We start from the raw sequence: 23376 nt of genomic DNA on the forward strand, positions 1-23376 counted from the left end.
GGACTCTGTTCTGTATATCTTCTACTTCTATTGTTTTACTCTACATCTTCTTGTTATAATAAAATTTTAATCATAAGTATATTTTTCTAAGTTTTCATGATTTCTCTAGAAGAGTATTGAACATGAGGGTAATCATTGTGACCCCCCAATTTTTAATCATCTGGGGGAACCTGAACTAGCTAATGACATCTGAAGTGAGAGTGATCTTGTGGGAATTACTCTCTCAGGACTTACAGTTTGGCCAATTCTAGATAACTATAAACACGGGGTAGAGAAACATTTTCTTAGTCATATTAGGCTAAATTAACCATAAGGAAAAATTTTAATGTAAATCATGGTATCTGTTATTTTTTGTTGATAACAAACCACTTCAAAACTAGTTGTTGAGGACTTCCACGGTGGTACAGTGGATGGGAGTCCACCTGCCAGCACAGGGAACATGGTTTTGATCTCTGGTCCAGGAAGATTCCACATGCCATGGAGCAACTATGCCCATGTGCCACAACGACTGAAGGCCATGTACAATAAGGCTTATTCTCTGCAACAAGAGAAACCACTGCAATGAGAGACCCATGCACTGCAATGAAGAGTATTCCCTACTCACCTCAACTAGAGAAAGCCTGCATGTAGTAATGAAGTACCAGTGCAACCAGATAAATAAATAAATTTTAGTGAAAACTAGTAGCAGAAACCAGCAATTTTATTTTGCTTACAAATCTGACTTTTTAGTCAGTGCTCAGATGGACACTTTGTTTCTGCTCCTGTAGGTACTGGCTGAGGCATTTGAAGGCTAGTTCAATTTGGTATCAGACAGAATGCTTAAATCATCTAAATACTGACTTACTCCAAAGTCTGGTGTCTGGGCTGAATGAATATAAATAGGTAAGGGCTTGAAGAGCTAGGAAGCCTCATTAATTTCTCTCCATCTGTACATGATATCATGGCAGCTTCAAGGAAGCTGGAATGCTTACACATAAGTGAGAGAGAGAAGAAGGAAAAAGAGATGGAGGAGGAAGAGATGAAAAGGATAAGGGAAGGAAGGCAAAGCTCAGGCAGAGAGGCGAGAACAAGTCTGTATTTCCTTCTATAACCTAGATTCAAAAGTTCACATTAGTCATTTCCAACACATAATATAAATATTATGATCAATCATAAAACATCATGCTGAGTAATTTGTGGGTCTTTTTTCATCTATATGTTTGCGGGTGGGGTAAATACCTACTCTTGGTATGCGTTAGAGATAGGCAGCACTCAACCATTATTGCTTCTGCAAGTTTTCTCCATTTATAGAAGACACACTTCCTATAAAATCCATAATTTTATTTTTTCTCCTTATGGTTGCACCCATTATTTCAAGATTTGAAATATGCCTCCTTTCTCAGACCTTGTTATTGAATTATTCAGTATATTGGAAGCCTTTATTATTATTTATTGTAGCTGGTACTACACGGGAGAAGTTTTTCATTCCCCTGTAGTTTAAGTATCATGACTCTCCTTTAAACAGTGGCCATCTTGACCCTATGGTGGGTATTCTTTTTCACCAAATTCTGCCTTCATAGATTGGTTCTACAATATGATGACAAATCCTAGAATCATTTTGGTTTCATCCTTCATGCATCTTTAATTATTTGCAGAATATCCATAATCATTGTCTAGAAGTCTTAAACAATAACTTCTAAACTGAATGAATTCCCATATCCGAGCAGAGGATCAGAGCTCCAGAAGCCGCTTCAAGTTCTTGTTCATGACTTCCTCCCATATTCCAAGAGAAATTGCCTTGTAGATGTCTTTAGCCAAAGATGTTCAGTATAAAACCAACTTTTATAACTGTAACCATCAACAGAATTTCTCAGAATTCTTTCTTTTTAAGAGATTCTGACAGACACTGGAATTAGTTGAAAAGGGTAGGAGAGTTGACTTGAGGAATTAAAATATAAAATTAATTAAAATACATATGAACCTTTTAAAATTATAATTTTCCCATTTTTCACTATCTGTTCGAATTTCTCTGTTAATTGGAGATGATATTCACTGCCCAAATTGCCTAGTTCTTCAAGGAAGCAACAATTCTTGATGCCCAAATGTAAGCCTTCTGCAGCAGGGATAATAAAATAATGACCCTAAATGCAATTTAGAACTTTCCCTGTTCCTTCTCACTCACCTCAAGCTTTCACCACTTTCTATTGCTCCTTAAACACACAGGTATATTACACCTTAGCCTTGATGTGACAAAGTGGTGAGCAAGTTATTGTTTGCTCTTATGTTCTTATGGAAACATACCACCCTATTTTATGTGTACAGTATGTTACTGTTCCAAGTGCTTGTTCTTACATGTATGACCACATATAATTTGCCCAACATGTATGTCTGTTATGGAAGAATATGTCATTATTTTTATTTAACGGAGGATAACTGCCTTGCTTTGAAATTACTGTGAACAGGGGGTCTCATGTGTCTTAGCCTATCTGTCCAAGGATTTTGGATGCTAATCTAAAGTATGACATATTTTTCCCATGAGCCAATTCCTCCAGGAACAGCATCTACTTATTATTTTTTTTTCTCATCCCCACCAGCACTAATAATCAGAGAGGTTTCTGATCATGGATAATGTTTATAAGCTTCTTCCTCCAGCACCCATATTTTGTCAATTTGTCCCAAAACTCTTTGGTTTTCACTGCATAAATAATAGGGTTGAGCATTGGAGGTACAAGGAAGTAGAGGCTGCCAAGAATGGTGTGCACATGAGGTGGGATTCCCTGGCCAAAGCGATGAGTGAGAAAAGAAAACAGTGAGGGAGTATAAGAGATAAGCATGACACAGATGTGTGTGGTGCAGGTATTTACTGCTTTTTGATGGGCTTCCTTAGAAGAGAGCCGCATTACAGCCCGGATGATCAGCACATAAGATGAGGCAATAGCTGAGATGTCTACCCCAGCAACCAACAAGGCCACCACCAGCCCATACACCCTGTTGACCGTGGTGTCCACACACACCATCTTCACCACAGCCATGTGCTCACAGTATGTGGTGGGGATGACATGCCTGGCATGAAAGGGCATCTTCTGGAGGAGGATGGGCATGGGGAGAATGAGCAGGACAGCTCGCACTAAACTCACGAGGCCGATGAGCCCAATGCGGCTGTTGGAAAGGATGGTGGCATAGCGCAGGGGCTCACAAATGGCCACATAGCGGTCAAAGGCCATGGACATGAGGATGGCAGACTGCAAGGCAGAGATGGAGTGGAGGAAGAACAGCTGGACCAGGCAGCCCTCGAAGCTGATGTCACTCTGGTCAAACCAGAAGATGCACAGCACCTTGGGGATGGTGGTTGTGGACATGCCCAGGTCCGTGAGGGCCAGCATGCCAAGCAGCAGGAACATGGGCTTATGCAGGGAGTGCTCTGTGGAGATGGTGAAGAGGATGGTGCAGTTCCCCAGGATGGTGACAAAGTACATGGAAGAGAAAGGAATAGAGATCCACTTGTGTTTGTCCTCCATCCCAGGAATGCCTTGGAGAAGGAAGAAAGATGGGTGGCCCTGGGAGGCATTGCAGTCAGTCATGCTGGCCCCCTGGTGAAGCACCTGAAAAGAGCAATTCAGAAACAACCTTGCCTGGATTTTAAAAAGAATCAAGATTTGCAAAGTAGAAATAAAAGTTGGAATATTAAGATACACAAAAATAATTCTGATTTTTATTAGAATAGAAAAGAATTATATGCTATGGTAGTAGAATAGTAATAATGTGGCATAAAATTTATATCTGAGAGAATATATTTTATAGTAACTATTTTATTAAGGACAGACGGATTCATAATTATCAAGACATGTCATTAAATTTATAAGAATACATTGCATATCTTTTGAATGTATTTTCACCTAAAGACTATAACTCAAAGTATATGAAACAGACATAGATAGAAATACAGAGAAAAATTGATGAAGTATCACATTCCTTTTTCAACAAACCAAAGACCAAATAAACTGGTCAACAAAAAAACTGTTTATAAAATAAGAGAACTTGAAAACTTACAGCAGAATTCTTATCCAGCTAAATAATACACATATTGCAGGCTTAGGAATCATGGAAACTGTAATGCTGAATTAGAATAAAGCAAGCAGTAAGATTTTGATCATCAGAATCTCTGAAACAAGGCCACCAGAATGTGAATATAAAGTCCACACTCACCTAGAATCACTTATCTGAATGTGAGGCAATAAGAGAGTGGAAAGCTAGTACACACACCGTCTTCAAATGTCTGTGAGTACATACACATGTATGCAGGCATGTCTTAGCAAACATTCATTTGCCTCTTGAAGAGCACACTCATGGCCCAGCATCTCTCCACTCCTCTCTTTCAGGCACCCAGAATCCGTGGTGTGTCTCATTAAATAACTTAAGTAAAGGACCCCAGGGTGTCCAAAATTAGCTCTTTGTTACTCCTTCATCCCCTAAACATGCACACTACTTGTGTTAATTGTAGGATTGATGCTGAAGGTTGCCCTGAGCTCCCAAAAGATAATGCTGATAGACCTTAGGGATGTTGGGAATAACCCTGTTTTTAGCAGTCCTAGAGGAGCTTGAGAGAGGGGAAAGTGAAAGTGAAGTCACTCAGTTGTGTCTGACTCTTGCGACCCCATGGAGTATAGTCTGCCAGGCTCCTCCGTCCATGGGATCTTTCCCAGGCAAGAGTACTGGCTGCTTCTGCTGCTGCGTCGCTTTAGTTGTGTCCAACTCTGTGCGACCCCATAGACGGCAGCCCACCAGGCTTCCCATCCCTGGGATTCTCCAGGCAAGAACACTGGAGTGGGTTGCCATTTCCTTCTCCAATGCATGAAAGTGAAAAGTGAAAGTGAAGTCACTCAGTCGTGTCCAACTCTAGTGACCCCATGGACTGCAGCCTACCAGGCTCCTCCGTCCACGGGATTTTCTAGGCAAAAGTACTGGAGTGGGGTGCCATTGCCTTCTCCAGAGTGGGTCCTTATTTCCTTCTCCAGGGGATCTTGTAGATGGAGGGTGAAGTTAAATCTGAATCTGGAACTATATTAGGGCTTTGCAGTTTGGACATCCCAAAGACCCCATTCCCACACGTGTGAGCATTTGAGAACCAGGGAGACTTTGCTTTCTGGCTGAAGTATTCAAGCTCATGAAATAGTCACAAACCCTGTTGTTGAGACCCTGGTAAAATGGTGTTAGTAGTCTCAAGTTCTGTCTGTCCCTCAGTGCTTTCTGACTTCACTCTAACTTTTTTCGCAGGTTAATAGTTTTGATCCAAACAGTCTCCAGGGAATTTTCTTCGATACCACTTCCTTCACTCAGCACCACAGTCTCTTCTGTCTCAGTATCCTCTCAATCTCTGAGTCCAGATGTGACCATATTTCCTTTCTCATGGTTCCAAAAAAAGCAAATTATTAAAGTCTTCAAAAGTATCTCTCCAAGTCCATTGCAAAATGCACAAAACAGAACAAAACCATCATAAAAATCTTTCAAAGATGTATCAGAAATAGGGCTCAGGAAGCCAGATTTTAAAACCGGATATAGTTCAAGTTCTGCCTGCAGACAGGCTCTGTAGGAAGACTTTGTTCACAGTCAGGTGTCAGTAAGAGTGAAACAATGACAGAGGAATGTGAGTGACAAAATTAATGTGTTGGGTCAGTCAGTACATCAATAGAAAGAGTACATCAATGTACTTATGTGCTTAGTTTCTCAGTCATGTCCAACTTTGTGTGATCCCATGGACTGTTGTTCACTAGGTTCCTCTGTCCATGGAATTTTCCAAGCAAGAATATTGGAGTGGGTTGCCATTTCCTACTTTAAGAAATCATCCTGACCCAGGGATCTAACCCACATCTCTTGTATCACCTGCATTGGCAGGCAGATTCTTTACCACTGCATCACCATAAGGGCCAACATAGATGCACCTGTTCATAGACAGATCCACACAGCTTCCCCGACAGAAAGCTGTAACTCTAATAACATGCAGAAATCTTGAGCTCGGTCATTTGTTTTTCTCTATGTTCCACTGTGGTCCTGAATGACAGGTAGCAATCAAATATAACCATTTCTTCCTAGTCCTGGGCCTGTCATTATTTTATCCTCGGGCCTGTCAAATAGCTGAACACATTTACTAAAGAAACCTTTTTTCATAGTATGCCCCCAATTCCATCAAGCACCTTCTATTATCAACCAGAGGATTCTCATTTTAGTCAAAACTTTTCTGCAAATAGTGTGTCCCTCTCATTAACATCATATATGTCACATAGTAGGTTTCCCTGGTAGCTCAGCTGGTAAAGAATCTGCCTGCAAGTAGGAGATCCCGGCTCAATTCCTGGGTTGGGAAGATCCCCTGGAGAAGGGACAGGCTACCCACTCCAGTATTCTTGGGTTTCCCTGATGGCACAGATGGTAAAGAATCTGTCTGCAATGCTGGAGCCCTGGGTTCAATCCCTGGGTTGGGAAGATCCCCTTGAGGAGGGCATGGCAATGCACTACAGTATTCTGGCCTGGAGAATCTCCATGGACAGAGGATCCTGGTGAGCTACAGTCCATAGAGTTGCAAAGAGTTAGACATGACTGAGATAAGCACAGCCCAGCACATGGCACATCAATGAGTTCAGCTGCTCAGTCATGTCCGACTCTCTGTGACCCCATGGAATGCAGCATGCCAAGTCTCCCTGTCCATCACCAACTCCCAGAGTTTACTCAAACTCATGCCCATTGAGTAGGTGATGTCATCCAATCATCTCATCCTCTGTTGACCCCTTCTCCTCACACCTTCAATCTTTCAAAGCATCAGGGTCTTTTCCAATGAGTCAGTTCTTCACATCAGAAGGCCAAAGGATTGGAGATTCACCTTTAACATCAGTCCTTCCAATGAATATTCAGGACTGATCTCCTTTAGGATGGACTGGTTGGATTCATTGCAGTCCAAGGGACTCTCAAGAGTCTTCTCCAACACCACAGTACAAAAACATCAGTTCTTCAGCGCTCAGCTTTCTTTACAGTCCAACTCTCACATCCATACATGACTACTGGTAAAACCATAGCTTTGACTAGATGGACCTTTGTTGGCAAAGTAATGTCTTTGCTTTTTAATATGTTGTCTCGGTTGGTCATAGCTTTTCTTCCAAGGAGCAAGTGTCTTTTAATTTCATGGCTGTAGTGATTTTGGAGCCCCCCAAAATAAAATCTGTCACTGTTTCCATTTATTCTCCATCTATTTGTCATGAAGTGATGGGACCAGATGTCATTACCTTAGTTTTCTAAATATTGAGCTTTAAGGCAAATTTTTCACTCTCTTCTTTCACTTTCTTCAACAGGCCCTTTAGTTCTTCTTCACTTTCTGCCATAAGGGTGGTGTCATCTGCATATCTGAGGTTATCGATATTTCTCCCGGCAATTTTGATCCCAGCTTGTGCGTCATCCAGCCCAGCATTTCTCACGATGTTCAGTTCAGTTCAGTTCAGTTCAGTTGCTCAGTCATGTCCAACTCTTTGCAACCCCATGAATTGCAGCACACCAGGCCTCCCTGTCCATCACCAACTCCTGGAGTTCACTCAAACTCACATCCATCGAGTCAGTGATTCCATCCAGCCATCTCATCCTCTGTCATCCCCTTCTTCTCCTGCCCCCAGTTCCTCCCAACATCAGGGTCTTTTCCAATGAGTCAACTCTTCATATCGGTGGCCAAAGTATTGGAGTTTTAGATTCAGCATCAGTCCTTCCAATAAACACTCAGGACTGATCTCCTTTAGAATGGACTGGTTGGATCACCTTGCAGTCCAAGGGACTCTCAAGAGTCTTCTCCAACACCACAGTTCAAAAGCACCAATTTTTCAGCACTCAGCTTTCTTCACAGTCCAACTCTCACATCCATACATGACCACAGGAAAAACCATAGCCTTGACTAGACAGACCTTTGTTGGCAAAATAATGTCTCTGCTTTTGAATATGCTGTCTAGGTTGGTCATAACTTTCCTTCCAAGGAGTAAGCGTCTTTTAATTTCATGGCTGCATTCACCATCTGCAGTGATTTTGGAGCCCCCAAAATTAAGTTTGTCTCTGTTTCCACTGTTTCCCCTTCTATTTCCCATGGATCAGATGCCATGATCTTAATTTTCTGAATGTTGAGCTTTAAGCCAACTTTTTCACTCTCCACTTTCACTTTCATCAAGAGGCTTTTGAGTTCCTCTTCACTTTCTGCCATAAGGGTGGTGTCATCTGCATATCTGAGGTTCTTGATATTTCTCCCAGCAATCTTGATTCCAGCTTGTGTTTCTTCCAGTTCAGCGTTTCTCATGACGTACACTGCGTATGAGTTAAATAAACAGGGCGACAATATACAGCCTTGACGTACTCCTTTCCCTATTTGGAACCAGTCTGTTGTTCCATGTCCAGTTCTAACTGTTGCTTCCTGACCTGCATAAAGATTTCTCAAGAGGCAGGTCAGGTCATCTGGTATTTCCATCTCTTTCAGAATTTTCCACAGTTTATTGTGATCCACACAGTCAAAGGCTTTGGCATAGTCAATAAAGCAGAAATAGATGTTTTTCTAGAACTTTCTTGCTTCTTTGATGATCCAGCAGATGTTGGCAATTTGATCTCTGGTTCCTCTGCCTTTTCTAAAACCAGCTTGAACATCTGGAAATTTATGGTTCGTGTATTGCTGAAGCCTGGCTTGGAGAACTTTGAGCAATACTTTACTAGCGTGTGAGACGAGTGCAATTGTGTGGTAGTTTGAGCATTCTTTGGCATTGCCTTTCTTTGGAATTGGAATGAAAACTCACCTGTTCCAGTCCTGTGGCCTCTGCTGAGTTTTCCAAATTTGCTGGCATATTGAGCACAGCACTTTCACAGTATCATCTTTCAGGATTTGAAATAGTTCAACTGGAATTCCATCCCCTCCACTAGCTTTGTTCGTAGTGATGCTTTCTAAGGCCCACTTGACTTCACACTCCAGGATGTCTGGCTCTAGGTGAGTGATCACACCATCATGATTCTCTGGGTCATGAAGCTCTTTTTTCTACAGTTCTGTGTATTCTTTCCACCTCTTCTTAATATCTTCTGCTTCTGTTAGGTCCATACCATTTCTGTCCTTTATCGAGCCCATCTTTGCATGAAATATTCCCTTGGTATCTCTAATTTTCTTGAAGAGATCTCTAGTTTCATGGTACATAGTAGGCATACATAATTGCCAAATAAATGAATGAATGACTAAGCAAATAATGTCATTTAAATATTAACTAAATATGTATCCTAGTTTGTGAAATTTTACTTGCTTTTGTTTTCCCATATATATAGACACACAAAGCAAATCTTTTAAAAATAATTTATTTATTCATTTATTTATTGGTTGTACTGGGTCTTCATTGCTGCACACGGGCTTTATCTAGTTGCCATGATCAGGCGCTACTCTTTGTTGTGGTGCAAGTGTTCCACACTGTGATGGCTTCTCCTGTGGTGCACAGGCTCTAGGGCATTTGGACTTCAGTAGTTTGTGGCACTTGGGCTCAATAGTTGCAGCTCAAGTGTTCTAGAGCAAGGACTCAGTAGTTGTGGCACACGGGCTCAGCTGTTCCAAGCCATGTTGAATCCTCTTGGACTAGAGATTGAACCCGTTTCCCCTGCATTGACGGGAAGATTCTTATCCACTGTACCATGAGGGAATCCAGCACAACTATTTAAAAGCTACAACTTCTTAAATGAATGTATAAATTAATGGCAAATCCAAACACATTTTAATGATTTATTGTATTTGAAATCTTGCCAAAATGATTCTGATTCAACTGTAAAAACAAACATTTGAAGATAATAATGCCAAAATAAATGGTGTTTAATATTCTTATTTAAAGATAGCTGTTCACTTGTGCAGTGTGCCTCAAAGGATAATATTGAGGAGTGAAATTTCTGGTTTGTAAGATATGCATATCTGTAACTTTGCTAAATATTTTAAATTGATCTTGAAACCAGTGGATGCACATTTAATATCCTATTAGCAATGCATAAGTATTGCTATTTCTCTATATCCTCACTAATTTTTAGTATTTTCTGATTTTTGTTCTAAGTATATGCTAATTTAAGGAGTGTAAAAGTGGTTTTCATTGCCTTTTTCTTAGTACTGAGATGGTTGAGGTTGATTTTATTAAAAAATTTTGTCTATATTTCTTCTGATAAATGCATGCCTTTATCTTTTATTATTTCTATTTTTTCCTATTTTACCATTTTTCATATCCATGAATTTCATAATATATTTTTTTATTTAATTTTTAAAATAATGAATTATAAATTTTATTTCAAAATGTAAACTTCACTAAACATGCATATGCATTAAAACAATAAAATTTACAATTTTGTTAATTTTTTTTCTTTTTGCATAGGGCATCATTACAATATAGAATCTATGTCTTACAAAATACATACAAAGTTTTATCCAAGCAAGCCAAGGCAAGATTGGGAACTGTACAACTACTATTTCAGTGTAGTGATGGGGAAAAGCAAAATGTGGCCTTCAGAAGCATGGTGTGGTGCTAGTTGGAAAAAACAAAAACAAAAACACAAGTTCCTACAGAAAAGGAAAACATGTGTTCAGATGGAAATGGTCTTGGACCCTTGGAGTCTAATGTGGGGTTTGGCAAACAATCCCAGAGAAGCTCCATCAATAGCTTTGGGAAGAGGAGGGCTGTCTGAGAAGTCCAGGGAAGCTGAGACCCCTAGTGCCCCCAGCATACAGAGATTCCCAAGCTGATTCCTGGCCATTGGGATCCATAGCAGCCCTGTCTCCTACAATGCACAGCTGTTCAGCTACCCTCCAGCCCTCAGGGGCCTCAGTGCTTGGGACAAGGACTCTCCAAGGTGAGCCTCCTGCCACACGCCTGGGCACCCTGACCCAGGAATGAACCCTGGGAGGTAGCCCCCTGCTCCAGGGATGGCAGGCTGGCCTAGGACAGGCGCCCCTGAACTGAGCAGGGGAGTCAGCCATCACCCAGACCTCTGGCTGCCTGGCAGGCATTCGGCTTGGTTTCCAAACAAACATGTGCAACAGCCCTGTTGCCATGTTGCCAGGAAGACGTCCCCAAGCCCTGGGAGATGGTGTTCATGCACCACCCCCTACCCCCTATGCCTCCTGTGTCCCCCACAGGAAATGCAAGGTGTTCAGGGCAGGGGAAGCCACTTGCTCCAATCCGGTTCCTCTTTAAAGAAAAGTAGTAAGGTTTTAAAGCTGTATGAGAAGGGGACAGGCTGGGTGGGGCCAGGGGGTACACTGCGAGTCCCATGTAGCAAGAAGGGTCAGTAGAAACCAAGCACGGCCCTGGATTCCTGCCTCCCCCCATATCCAACTCTTCTAATTGATGAGAGAAAGAGTAGCTGATGGGGGAAGGGCCTCTTCCGAAACAGTGTTCAGGCATTTATCAGTAGTCAGCTGGACTGTGCATCTGAGTTCTGGTACAAAATTCTCTGGAATGTGTCTGGGACAAACCTTTGAAGCTCAAGTCTTGGAGTCAGGAGAATCAGTTACAGGACCTGGCTTTCCGCAGGGCGATCTATATATTCTTTTTTATTTTTTCAAATATATTTCAAACACTTTCTTAATTGTTTAACATAGAGACCATGCACATTTCTGTTAAAGTACCACAGATTTTGTTGCTATTGCTATAAATTTAAAAAATATGCATTCCTAATTGTGGCTTTACATAAAAATGTGTCAGTTCGTGATTTTATTTATTTACTTTGAACTCAGCAAATTTCTTTAAATATCATTAGTTTTAAAAATCTATCTCTAGGGGCTTATGGGTTTTCTCTGTAGAAAAATCTTGTCATTCGTTAGTAATGATATTTGTCTTTCTTCTTTTATGATCGTAAGCCTCTATCTCTTTTCATTGTTCTATTGTGTCAATTTGGATACTGTTAGCAGAAAACTCTGTGTCCTGGGGTTTCTAAGATACACAATGTGTTGTTGACTATATGAGATAAAGAAAATATCAGGATATGTCCATAATGACCCACAAAATAATTTGCATGTAAAACATAATTGCTCTGACAATATCGGGAAAATGCAAAGGTCATTGGTCATAAAGTAAATATTAGTGACAAAGTGTCACTTTGAAGTAATTTGTTGAGAAACTTGTGCTGTGGCTTTCCCATTGATATATGTGTTTCCAGACTTCTCACATTTAAGCACCCAGCAGTCATCTTCATCTCTTTCAAATCTAATTCCAGATCCAAAAGATCCTGCCCTCTGACAGCCATCTCTGACCTAGGACTAACAAACACTCTTGCAAACACTCTTGATCAAAGAAAGTGTAAACAATCAATTAATCAGTGTGTGTGTTATTCTCAGTTCCTTGGGGCTGACTATAAGTCAGTAGTTCTTTTTTGACCACTTTTTATCTATTTCCAGCACATGGGATTTCTTATGTAGAAAGAATAACTTTCTATGGTTCTTACTACCAATTCAAAGTTACTATATTGTTTCCTGATCTTTTCCTAGGAAGACTCAAGACCTATAGGCCCATGAACAGGCCATATAATAGCATTCTAGGAAACTAATTTTCTATATATGTAGCAGGTATAAACGAGCTGTTCTTCCAAACCTCTCAGATAATACATGGTACTGACTTGCTGTGACTGTGTGGATCAGAACAAACTGTGGAAAATTATTTAAGGGATAGGAATAACAGACCACCTTACCTGGCTCCTGGGAAAACTGTAGGCAGGGGAAGAAGCAACTGTTGGAACTGGCCATGGAACTATGGGCTGGTTCAAAATTGGGAAAGGAGTATGTCAAGGCTGTATATTGTCAGCCTGCTTATTTAACTTATATACAGAGTGCATCATGTGAATGCCTGGCTGGATGAATCACAAGCTAGAATCAAGATTGCTGGGAGAAGTATCAATAACCTCAGATATGCAGATGACACCACCCTAATGGCAGAAAAAGCACAGAAACTAAAGAGCCTCCTGATGAAGGTGAAAGAGGAGAGTGGAAAAACTGGCTTAAAACTCAACAGTCAAAATACTAAGATCATAGTATCTGGTCCCATCACTTCATTGGCAAATAGGTTGGGAAAAAGTGGAAACAGTGGCAGATTTTATTTTCTTGGGCTCTAAAATCACTGCAGAAGGTGACTATAGCCACAAAATTAAAAGATGCTTGCTCCTTGGAAGAAAATCTATAACAAACTTAGACACTGTATTAAAAATCAGAGATATCACTTTGCTGACAAAGGTCCTTATAGTCAAAGCTATGGTTTTTCCAGTAGTCATGAACGGATATAAGAGTTGGACCATAAAGCAGGCTGACCACTGAAAAACTGATCCTTTCTCATTGTGGTGCTGGAGAAAACTCGAGTCCCTTGGACTGCAACAAGATCAAACCAGTCAGTCCTAAAGGAAATCAATCCTGAATGTTCATTGAAAGGACTGTTGCTGAAGCTGAAGCTCCAGCTTCAGCACATGATGCAAACAGCTAATTCATTGGAAAAGGCCCTGATGCTGGAAAAGATTTAGGGCAGGAGGAGAAGGGAGCAAAAAAGAATGAGATGGTTGTATGACATCATCGATTCAATGGACATGAGTTTGAGCAAACTCCAGGAGATAGTGAAAGATAGACAGGGAAGCCTGGTATGTGCAGTTCATGCAATCACAGTCAGACACGACCTAGTGACTGAACAACAACTGGCTTGCTAAGATTGGCGGAAACAGCAACTTATAGTATAAGGATAAGAGATGTTTGAGAAAGTAGAAAATTAATTACAGCTTTACCAGTTCTTCCTTGGGTTATGGAGAGACTTAACTATCTTCTCCCCATAAAAAAGTGAAATATTCTCAGGCGGATCTGTTTGGTGTTAATGCCATAGACCAAGGGGTTGAGAACAGGGGGCACAAGGAGATAGAGATTTGCAAGTACAATATGCACGTGAGGAGGTACTTGCTGGCCAAAGCGGTGGGTGAAAAAGGAAAAAAAGGCAGGTGCATAGAATACAAGAATCACACATATATGAGCTCCACAAGTGCTAAATGCTCGGAACTGGGCATCCTTTGAGGGCAGGCGCAGCACAGCCCGCAGGATTAGGCCAAAGGAAGCGGCGATGAGGACCACGTCCATGCCAGTGACTGAAAGGGCCACAGTGAGACCATAAATGGTGTTGGGCCTGATGCTGGCACAGGCCAGTTTGGCAATGCTCATATGTTCACAGTAGGTGTGAGGGATGATGTGATGTCCACAGAAAGGTAGGCGTTCTATGAGGATGACAAAGGGGAAAACAAAGAGAAGGCCACGGACCACACATGCCAGACCAATCTTCCCAATCACCATGGCGTTGAGGATGGATGCATAATGAAGTGGATGGCAGATAGCCACGTAGCGGTCAAAAGCCATGGCCAGCAGAACAGCTGATTCTGTGGCAAAGATTGTATGCACGAAAAACATCTGGGTGAGGCAGCCTTGGTAAGATATTATGTGGGACTTAAGCCAGAAGATTGTTAGCATTTTGGGCAATGTGGTTGAACAAAGTACCAGGTCAGTGATAGACAGCAGGCACAGGAAGAGGTACGTTGGCTCGTGCAGAGTTCTCTCCTTCCTAATGATGTAGAGGATAGTTCCATTGCCAACCAGAGCGAGGATATACATGGAGCAGAAGGGGATGGCAGCCCAAATGTGCTGATCTCTCATCCCAGGGATTCCAAGCAGAATAAACGTGGAAGGATGGAAGGTAGTGTCATTGGGGACAGATGCAGAAACCATAATGATGCAGAGAATCAGGCTTTACCTTCCTGAAAGCTATTATAAGGTGAAATAAATTCATCCTAGAAACAATCTATTTCTCCTACAAATCTTTAATTTCATACCTTTCTTCCATTTCTACCAGTTCTACTCCAAATCATGCCTTCCTCATTTCTTTCCTGAGTAATTAAAATAGCTTTGTAACTAATACGCCCCCTTCTAAGATTTTCATCTTGCAGTGAAACCTCTCCATTTCTGCCTAATATTCCAATGTGTGAAAATCATCAACTATTAATATCATGCAAATATAACCTTTCTTAGTGCATGCTGTGAGGAATATCTTGTATTTTTCTCCTTTGGTCGATTCTCTGCCACTTTCTATCTTGTTCTGGTGCCTGGGACCCTGGGCTACAATGATAGAGTCCTTGCCCTCTCATTTCTGGTTTGATATGACAATGGGAAAAACCATCTGGAGACTGGAGAGAGGTCAGGGATTTATTCCTTCAGCTCTCTCCCAGCAAGGTTGCTGCAAGCTGGACACATCTCTCTGCCAGCAGCCTTTTTGACTCTGGTTTTCTCTTTTAGCCATATTTCTCCTCTTGTTCCTTTGGTCCAAGGGTTGTGACAGTGCCTGCTATCACTAACCCAATAACTTCATAAGCACTTATAGTTTTCTTATACCCACACCTTTGAAAGTGGTTTCCTTGTTATGCATGCTATGAAGAAAACATACATAAGCCAGTTCCTACTTAGAGAAAGTGCCTCTGAGGAAATTAAATTTAGTCTCCAAATATGAGTTTTCCTCAAATGCTTCAAGCATTTCTTGCACAACTCAGTTTCCAGGATTGTCACCCTCTTTATGTTGTCCACTCTGGAAAGTAAGAGACTAGATTTAGACTGCCAGGTTCAGAATCTGATCTGATTGCTGTTACTTGCTAACTGGATTATCCTCAGCAAATATTTTATTCTCCTCAGTCTTCAGTTTGCCAATATAAATTTCAGATAATAATGTTTTATGGTTTTTTCAAATACTTAAATGAGAAAATCATATAAAACACATAATGCAGTCCTATATTTTAAGAAACATTTGTTACAATACTCACTGATACTGCTCATGCATTTGCAAATGTCTGAGTCAGTTAGTCTAACTATATATTTGCCTTTCAGAAAAGGAAACTTTATTTAGTTCCTCAAGTTGAAAGACATATTGGTCTTTCTTGAGCTTATAAGCCATGGTTGAAGGCACTGTGGTTTTACCCTCTTTTAAATCAAGAACTGTTTTCAGAGGTAGCCAAAACTAGTCCTCAGTTAGTTAGGTTAGGTGGGCTCTCAAGAAACAAGATGGATGGCTCCTCAATGAGCCCATCAATATGGCAATGTCATTGAGGTCCCCTCATTAATCTCCCTTGGGACCAAGAGACAATTCTGATATATCAGTCTTTTAAAATAAAGGGAATATGTTTTGTGCTGCTACCAAGAAAGAGTAAAGATGAAGGAGTGCATATCATTTCTGTTAAAGGAAGAATTTCTCTTAGACTATTCAATAAGACAGAGATCTGATTTTGCCATGGACAAACAGAACCTAGGGTAATGAGATAGGTATTCCTAGCTTTTGGGGCTTTGAAACTTTCTGTGTGAGAAATTGTAGGACAGAATTAGATTTGGAGGATGGAATCCTCAGGCATGGAGGAGATTGGAAATCTAATAAGTTTGCTGATTTCCTAGGTTTTCTGAGGGCACTATAGGGTCCTAGGTACTTAAGTACAAGGTTGCTTTCTAACAAATGCATGTATCCTGACTCCCGCCTGGCTGGCCTGACTGATACGAGTGAGAACAAGATGCAGAATGAGACATTCTTCCCTCATTATTGCTTTAAGAAAAGCTACTCCTAGAGCTTTGATTGACTTACCTTGAACCCATAAGTAAAATAGTAAGGGACTAAAATCTCTAACTGCAACAAAACAATTGAGATACAAATAAAAGAAAGACTTACTGATGGTTCATTTTGGTATGCAATAAGGCTACCTTAATACTTGAAGGATTCAAGAAACTGTGCATCCTGTACTGGAGTCAGGTGCCAATCTGAGATGACTTCTGGAGTAGACAAGGACATCAGTATATTTGTAGGATTGTTATCCCTCTGTTATCTCCTCCATACCTCTGCTCTTGGCTTTACAGAACAGTCTTCAACCTTTTTCTATCCTTCTTGTTCATTAAACACTTACTCCCAGCACTGATGGTCAGCTGCACTAGAGAAACCTTGATCCAGCACAAATAGTATATTTCCAGGATCTGAGATTTTGTCTCATTTATCTCTCCCCTCTGAAGACTTTTTAGACCCACAGGGCCTGTGGTGTGGCTCAGAGCACCAGTGCTCCCAGCTGCTAAAAGTAAAAGTGAATTTGCAAAGAAGATCTCTAGGGAAACACAAAGTCATGTCAGAGTCTTCTCTTAAATGCTGAACATTTTTTTAAGTCAAGAGGGATCATCATTGTCTCACAGTAAGTTAATACCTGCTCAGCCCTTGGGGACAAAAAAAGTATTTTGCCAAATTGTGTCAAACTGTTGAGAGGGAAATTCAAAGAGAAAGCAGGCAACATGGAATAAAAATACACTGGGAAGAGATCTATCTGGAGTTGGATTTGGCACAACTTCCTTTGGTTCTCCTGTTCTCAAGAAAATCATCACTGTGTTTGATCTGAATTCCTCTAGCTTGAGTTTGAGTCTTTATTCTCTTAACATTTTGTGACTCCATTTGGGTAACTTTTGTTCTTTTTTCCTTCATCTAATTGTACCAGATGATAAGCTATATACTCAAAGGTACTGTTAGTTACAGTCCAGTGTAACATACATGTTTTTTCCAACAATGTTCTAAGGAAGTTATATATTTGTCTTCTGAAATATTCTTCAGTGTTCTCCATCAAACTTTCACTTGGTTCAGCTAGGTATCTTGGATTGGAAATGCAAAATTGAATGCTAGGTTGATTGGGTCAAGAAAAATTCCTATAAATTAAGGCAACATGGAAAGTGTGTACTTGGGAAATATGTGACAGGAAACAATGGTGTTTCCTCCCAGAATAGGACCATCATCTAAGATTATCTAGGACTGAGCTATGGGAATATAGTTTTCCAAGGAAGAAGAGACATGGTGGACTCAGATTTATTTCAAGTGTACTCACTGGGCAGATTTCACATCATTGTAAACATCTTAGTTATCCTGTCACCACTTTTCTCCCTCTCATGCCCCAGACCTAGTATCTGACTCATTGGTATTGAACTATAAGTACGTATTCAGTACAAAATGCTATTCCAAATTTGTCTGTGAATTTCATGCAAGTTGGTGTTTAAATTTGTGCAAGATTTTTGGAAAGTGATTTGAGAGTAAGTGTGAAGTAACTTGGGGTTTCCCAGGTAGCTCTAGTGTTAAAGAATCTATCTGCTTGCTAGTGAAGGAGATGTAAAAGACAATGGTACAGTCTCTGGAAGATCCCCTGGAGGAGGGCACGGCAACCCACTCCAGTATTCCTGCTTGGAGAATCCCATGGACAGAGGAGCCTTGTGGGCTACAGTCCATAGGGTTGTAACACTATTAGAGTTGGACACTACTAAAGGGCCTTAGCATACATTTATAAAGAAACTTGAAAGATGATTTCCCTTATTTTAGTGCTCACATACAGAGGAATCTATTTTATACAGGAAATATAGCAGATGGGAATGAGATATACAAATTTGAGTCCCAGCTCTGATATTTACTAACTGGAAAATTTCAAATACATTTTCAATTTTTCAGATCCTCAGATTCCTCAACTGTAAAGTAAAGCTATTAATTTTACTTAAAGTTGGTGGTTCCAAAACTTTACTATAGACTGGAAATTCTTGGGGCTTTTTATTATAAAAACTGCTGATGCGTTAATCCTACCCATAACCATGCTGATTTAATTGATACAACATGAAACCTGGACATTTACAGCAAGTGAATTATCAAGGCCCTGAAGTAGACTGTATTTGATGTGTTTGAGAAGATTCAGGAAGGCAAGTATGGCAAGAGCAAGGAGGTCAGGTAAATAGTAGTAGATGAGACCAGAGACAAACAAGTCGAGGTTGTGTTGGATTCTGCAATAGAGGTTTTTCATTCTCATATGTCTGACTTGTCTTTCCTTTCTGTATATGTGCTTCTGATGTATTTAGATGGGGGAATGTGGTAGGTTGGACTTCCTAGTGGCTTGGTGGTAAAGAATTTGCTTGCCCTTCTGGTTTCCTCAGTGTGTATGCCCACACGTGTACCCCAATGTTCATCGCAGCACTGTTTATAATAGCCAAGACATGGAAGCAACCTAGATGTCCATCAGCAGATGAATGGATAAGAAAGCTGTGGTACATATACACAATGGAGCATTACTCAGCCATTAAAAAGAATACATTTGAATCAGTTCTAATGAGGTGGATGAAACTGGAGCCTATTATACAGAGTGAAGTAAGCCAGAAGGAAAAACATAGATACAGTATACTAACGCATATATATGGAATTTAGAAAGATGGTAACAATAACCCTGTGTATGAGACAGCAAAAGAGACACTGATGTATAGAACAGTCTTATGGACTCTGTGGGAGAGGGAGAGGGTGGGAAGATTTGGGAGAATGGCATTGAAACATGTAAAATATCATGTAGGAAACGAGTTGCCAGTCCAGGTTCGATGCATGATGCTGGATGCTTGGGGCTGGTGCACTGGGACGGCCCAGAGGGATGGTATGGGGAGGGAGGAGGGAGGAGGGTTCGGGATGGGGAACACATGTATACCTGTGGCGGATTCATTTTGATATTTGGCAAAACTAATACAATTATGTAAAGTTTAAAAATAAAATAAAATTAGGAAAAAAAAAAAAAAAAAGAATTCGCTTGCCAACGAAGGAGATTCAGGAGACCTGGGTTCGATCCCTGGGTCCAGAAGATCCCCTGGAGGAGGAAATGGCAACCTGCTCCAGTATTCTTGCCTGAAAAATTCCATGGACAGAGGAGCCTGGCAGGCTACAATCCATGGGGTTGCAAAGAGTTGGAACATGACTGAGTGACAGCACACATGTTCACATGTGGCTGGTTTTAACCAATGAAGTTAGAATAGAAATGACAAGTGTCCTGTTACTGAAAAAGCACAATATATTGTGTGTGTGTGCATGTGCACATGCATGCTAGGTAAAGGAGAGTGAAAAGAAGAAAGCATTTGTACCAAACAGTAATTATAGGAATGAACCTTAAATTCATGCTGGTAAGAAGGAGAAAAAAATGAGGCAATATGAAATGTAATGAGTTTTATTATTACTGCATTGAAATTGAAGGATTATTGCATTCAGATTCAAGAGAAAGTGAATTAGAAAACAGGAGGTAATGGGTCAGGAACTGAATGCCTATAATTTAGATTATGAAGAATATGTATATATATATATATACACACACACACACACACACACATATATATATGTACATTCCATATATATATATATGGAAACACAAATTCTAATGTATTTCCAAACAATGAAATAGATGAAGTAGAATGGTTAACAGTTTTGGAAAAAAAATCAGAGTACTAAAAATAAAATTTTTTCAGTTATTTATAACTACATTACAAACTACTCCCCCAAAGTAGTGACTTAAAACAACTTATTATTATCTGTTATGATTCTGTAGATTTATTGATTATATGTGCTATTGTCATTTGAGATTTCTCTCACACACACAAATGACTGCAATCGGATTTTTTATGAAGTTGTAGTCATTTCTAAGTTTCATTAAAATTGATGCAATTGATTCTGGCTATTAACTAGGAGCTCAGACAGATTGTCAATCACATAAACCCTCTATGTGGGTTGGGATTCTCACAATATAATGTCTGTGTTCTAGAGAGAATGTCCAAAAATACAATAACACCAATGAGGAAGATGTAAGATTTCTTAAAATCTAGTCTTGGATATCATGAAACATCACATCTATTGCATTCTTTTTTCCAAAGTCTCTAAGGCAGCCCAGATAAGACGGGGTAGAATTATATTGGACTTTTTGAAGCAATTCTGCTGCTGCTGCTGCTAAGTCACTTCAGTTGTGTCCAACTCTGTGCGACCCCATAGACTGCAGCCTACCAGGCTCCTCCATCCATGGGATTTTCCAGGCAAGAGTACTGGAGTGGGTTGCCATTGCCTTCTCTGATAGCCAGACCATATTGTGAAAGTACATGGGATGCAAAATATTGTTTTGGCCATTTTGGGAAAATAAAACCTGCAACAACGTACCCTTTGGCCACAATAATGATCTCCTCCTACATGTAAAATGCATTCACCTTTTCCCTAAGGTTTCCAGATCTCACTCATATTATGGGATTAGTTCAAAGTCTGGGATTTCAACCTTTAAATCAGGACAACGTGTGAATAGGACTCCTTGAGCTCAGTTCCTTGCATATAGATCCTTGAGTGCAGTTCCTCTCAAGACCTGTGGAGTAAAGAAATGGGAAAGAAATCAACTGCTCACACAGGCAACGCACCATGGTGATATACAGATAGGATAACTGCAATATTCATTTGTAAAATATTGGGAGAATTGTCTTACAGTCACTAGTCCATTGTAGTTTTTTAAAATCCATTCAAAGGTAAGTATCATCAGTTTCATAAGAACCCACTTCTACTCCCTGGGAATGATTTTCCATAGCTCTTGGTTAAGTTAAGTGTTAGTCACTCAGTTGTGTCTGACTTTGTGACCCCATGGACTGTAGCCCTCCAGACTCCTCTGTCCTTGGAATTCTCCAAGCAAGAATACTGGAGTGGGTTGTCATTCCCTTCTCCAAGGGATCTTCCTGACCCAGGAATCGAACCTGGGTCTCCCACATTATGGGCAGATTCTTTACTGTCTGAGCCACCAGGGAAGCCCTTTAGGCAATTAGCTCTATATTTCATATGACCTTTGCTTTTCAATGAGAAACAAGGTGTGTTTACATCTGAATACTTTTTTCAGTCTATTTCCAGACGAATAAAGTTGAAAACCCCAAATCCCCTTCTAATTTTGTACTTTGTCCCTTTTAGTCCAAAATGACAGTGCTTCTGTCTATTTTGTCTTAAAAATTGTGATTTTCTATGACTCTTTTAGTGTTTACCCCATTAGACAAAAGTCATACCCACAAATGTCTTCCAGATTGCCACCTGCCTGATTTTGCATGAGTTATGCTTCTCTGGGAAGATTAAGATTCTTAGAAGCTTCTTTATCTAATTAAAAAGATTTGTTAGGCATATCCTTAAATATTTCTGTATTCTTAACAAAGGATCTTACAGACTCATCCTAAAGATGACATTATACCCTGAGGGCATTTTTTCTTTTGCGAGTCCTTTGTCATTTGGAAAGACTGTTGTGTGGGTAATTAAAAAAAAAAAACAAACCTTGATCCCAAACAGTCATGACTTCTTTGCATTTACTCTAACAATGATTAAACACTGAAAGTTTTCATTTTAGCTTATAACTCTTTATCTGTACTTTATCATAAGTGACATAAAAATAATGTTGGTATTTTTGGTATTCTACTTCAAAATCTCCTCAGCCAAATGCATCAGTTAATTAGTTATATTTTCTGTTTTTCACAGTATTGCAAATATGATATTACCAAACTTTCTACAACTACATAGTACTCATTTGTCTCTAGCCTCTAGTAATAATTTTCTCTTTGTTTTTCAAGACTTCATTAACAGCCTCATCAAGGCCCTTTCACCTTCTGCCTGTTGCCTTATTCCACAGTGAATGCTGCATGTTTTAGGCTTTTTTGTATACCAACTCCATACTCCTTATTACCAATTTTTACAATATTTATCTATTGTTTCATGACTAACCATTCCCATATTTATTGGCCTAAAATAGCAAATTATTACTCTCATGGTTCTATGGCTTGGCTTTGACTAGATGAAGAATTCTGTCTTTTAGTCTTTCATACATTACAGAGAGATGTCAGTTGAGATCCTATAGATACCTGAAGTCTCAGCTGGACTGGAAGCTCTGGATGGCTTACCAACATAACTGGCAGTTGTTGCTGACTGTTAACTGGAGTCTCAATTGGGGCCACCCTCCAGAATATTTAGACATGACTTCTCCATGTTGCTGGGGATGCTCATTGCATAGTAGTTGGATTCTAAGAGGGAGCACACCAAGGTCAAGTATTTCAAGAGACTCAGCTAGAAACAGAAAAAAAAAAAAATTATAGTCTAATTTCAGAAGCTTCAAATATTACTAACACTGAGTTCTGTTTGTAAAAGAATCCCTAAGTCTAGTGCAGATTCAAAAGAAGTAGAATTATATTCCACTTGTTAACATGGGAATGGCAAATTTGCACTACAGAAAAGCACGCTGCTACTGCTGCTAAGTCGCTTCAGTCGTGTCTGACTATGTGTGACCCCATAGACGGCAGCCCACTAGGCTCCCCCGTCCCTGGGATTCTCCAGGCAAGAACACTGGAATGGGTTGCCATTTCCTCCTCCAATGCATGAAAGTGAAAAGTGAAACTGAAGTCGCTCAGTCATGTCCGACTCTTAGCGACCCCATGGACTGCAGCCTACCAGGCTCCTCTATCCATGGGATTTTCCAGGCAAGAGTACTGTAGTGGGGTGCCATTGCCTTCTCCCACAGAAAAGC

General features: G+C 40.2%; 2 protein-coding genes across 2 annotated transcripts; both read right to left on the minus strand.

Annotated features, from left to right (window-relative positions):
* Positions 1-2582: 2582 nt before the first annotated feature.
* LOC109569509 (olfactory receptor 52E4-like) lies at positions 2583-11270 on the minus strand. The gene is given in 3 exon segments (XM_070803235.1): positions 2583-3569; positions 3571-3611; positions 11108-11270. Coding segments are annotated over 3 exon segments (1191 nt in total).
* A 2519-nt stretch (positions 11271-13789) lies between these two features.
* On the minus strand, positions 13790-14740 carry LOC109569489 (olfactory receptor 52D1-like). Its single transcript, XM_019974845.2, has one exon. The coding sequence runs from the start codon at positions 14738-14740 to the stop codon at positions 13790-13792; it is 951 nt and encodes a 316-aa protein (XP_019830404.2).
* Positions 14741-23376: the final 8636 nt, after the last annotated feature.

The sequence above is a fragment of the Bos indicus genome, chromosome 15 (assembly GCF_029378745.1).
Source record: "Bos indicus isolate NIAB-ARS_2022 breed Sahiwal x Tharparkar chromosome 15, NIAB-ARS_B.indTharparkar_mat_pri_1.0, whole genome shotgun sequence".
NCBI classification, from domain to species: Eukaryota; Metazoa; Chordata; class Mammalia; order Artiodactyla; family Bovidae; genus Bos; species Bos indicus.

Coding starts and splice junctions, on each gene's coding strand:
- LOC109569489 (XM_019974845.2), bottom strand. CDS start 14,740: ATGGTTTCTGCATCTGTCCCCAATGACACTACCTTCCATCCTTCCACG.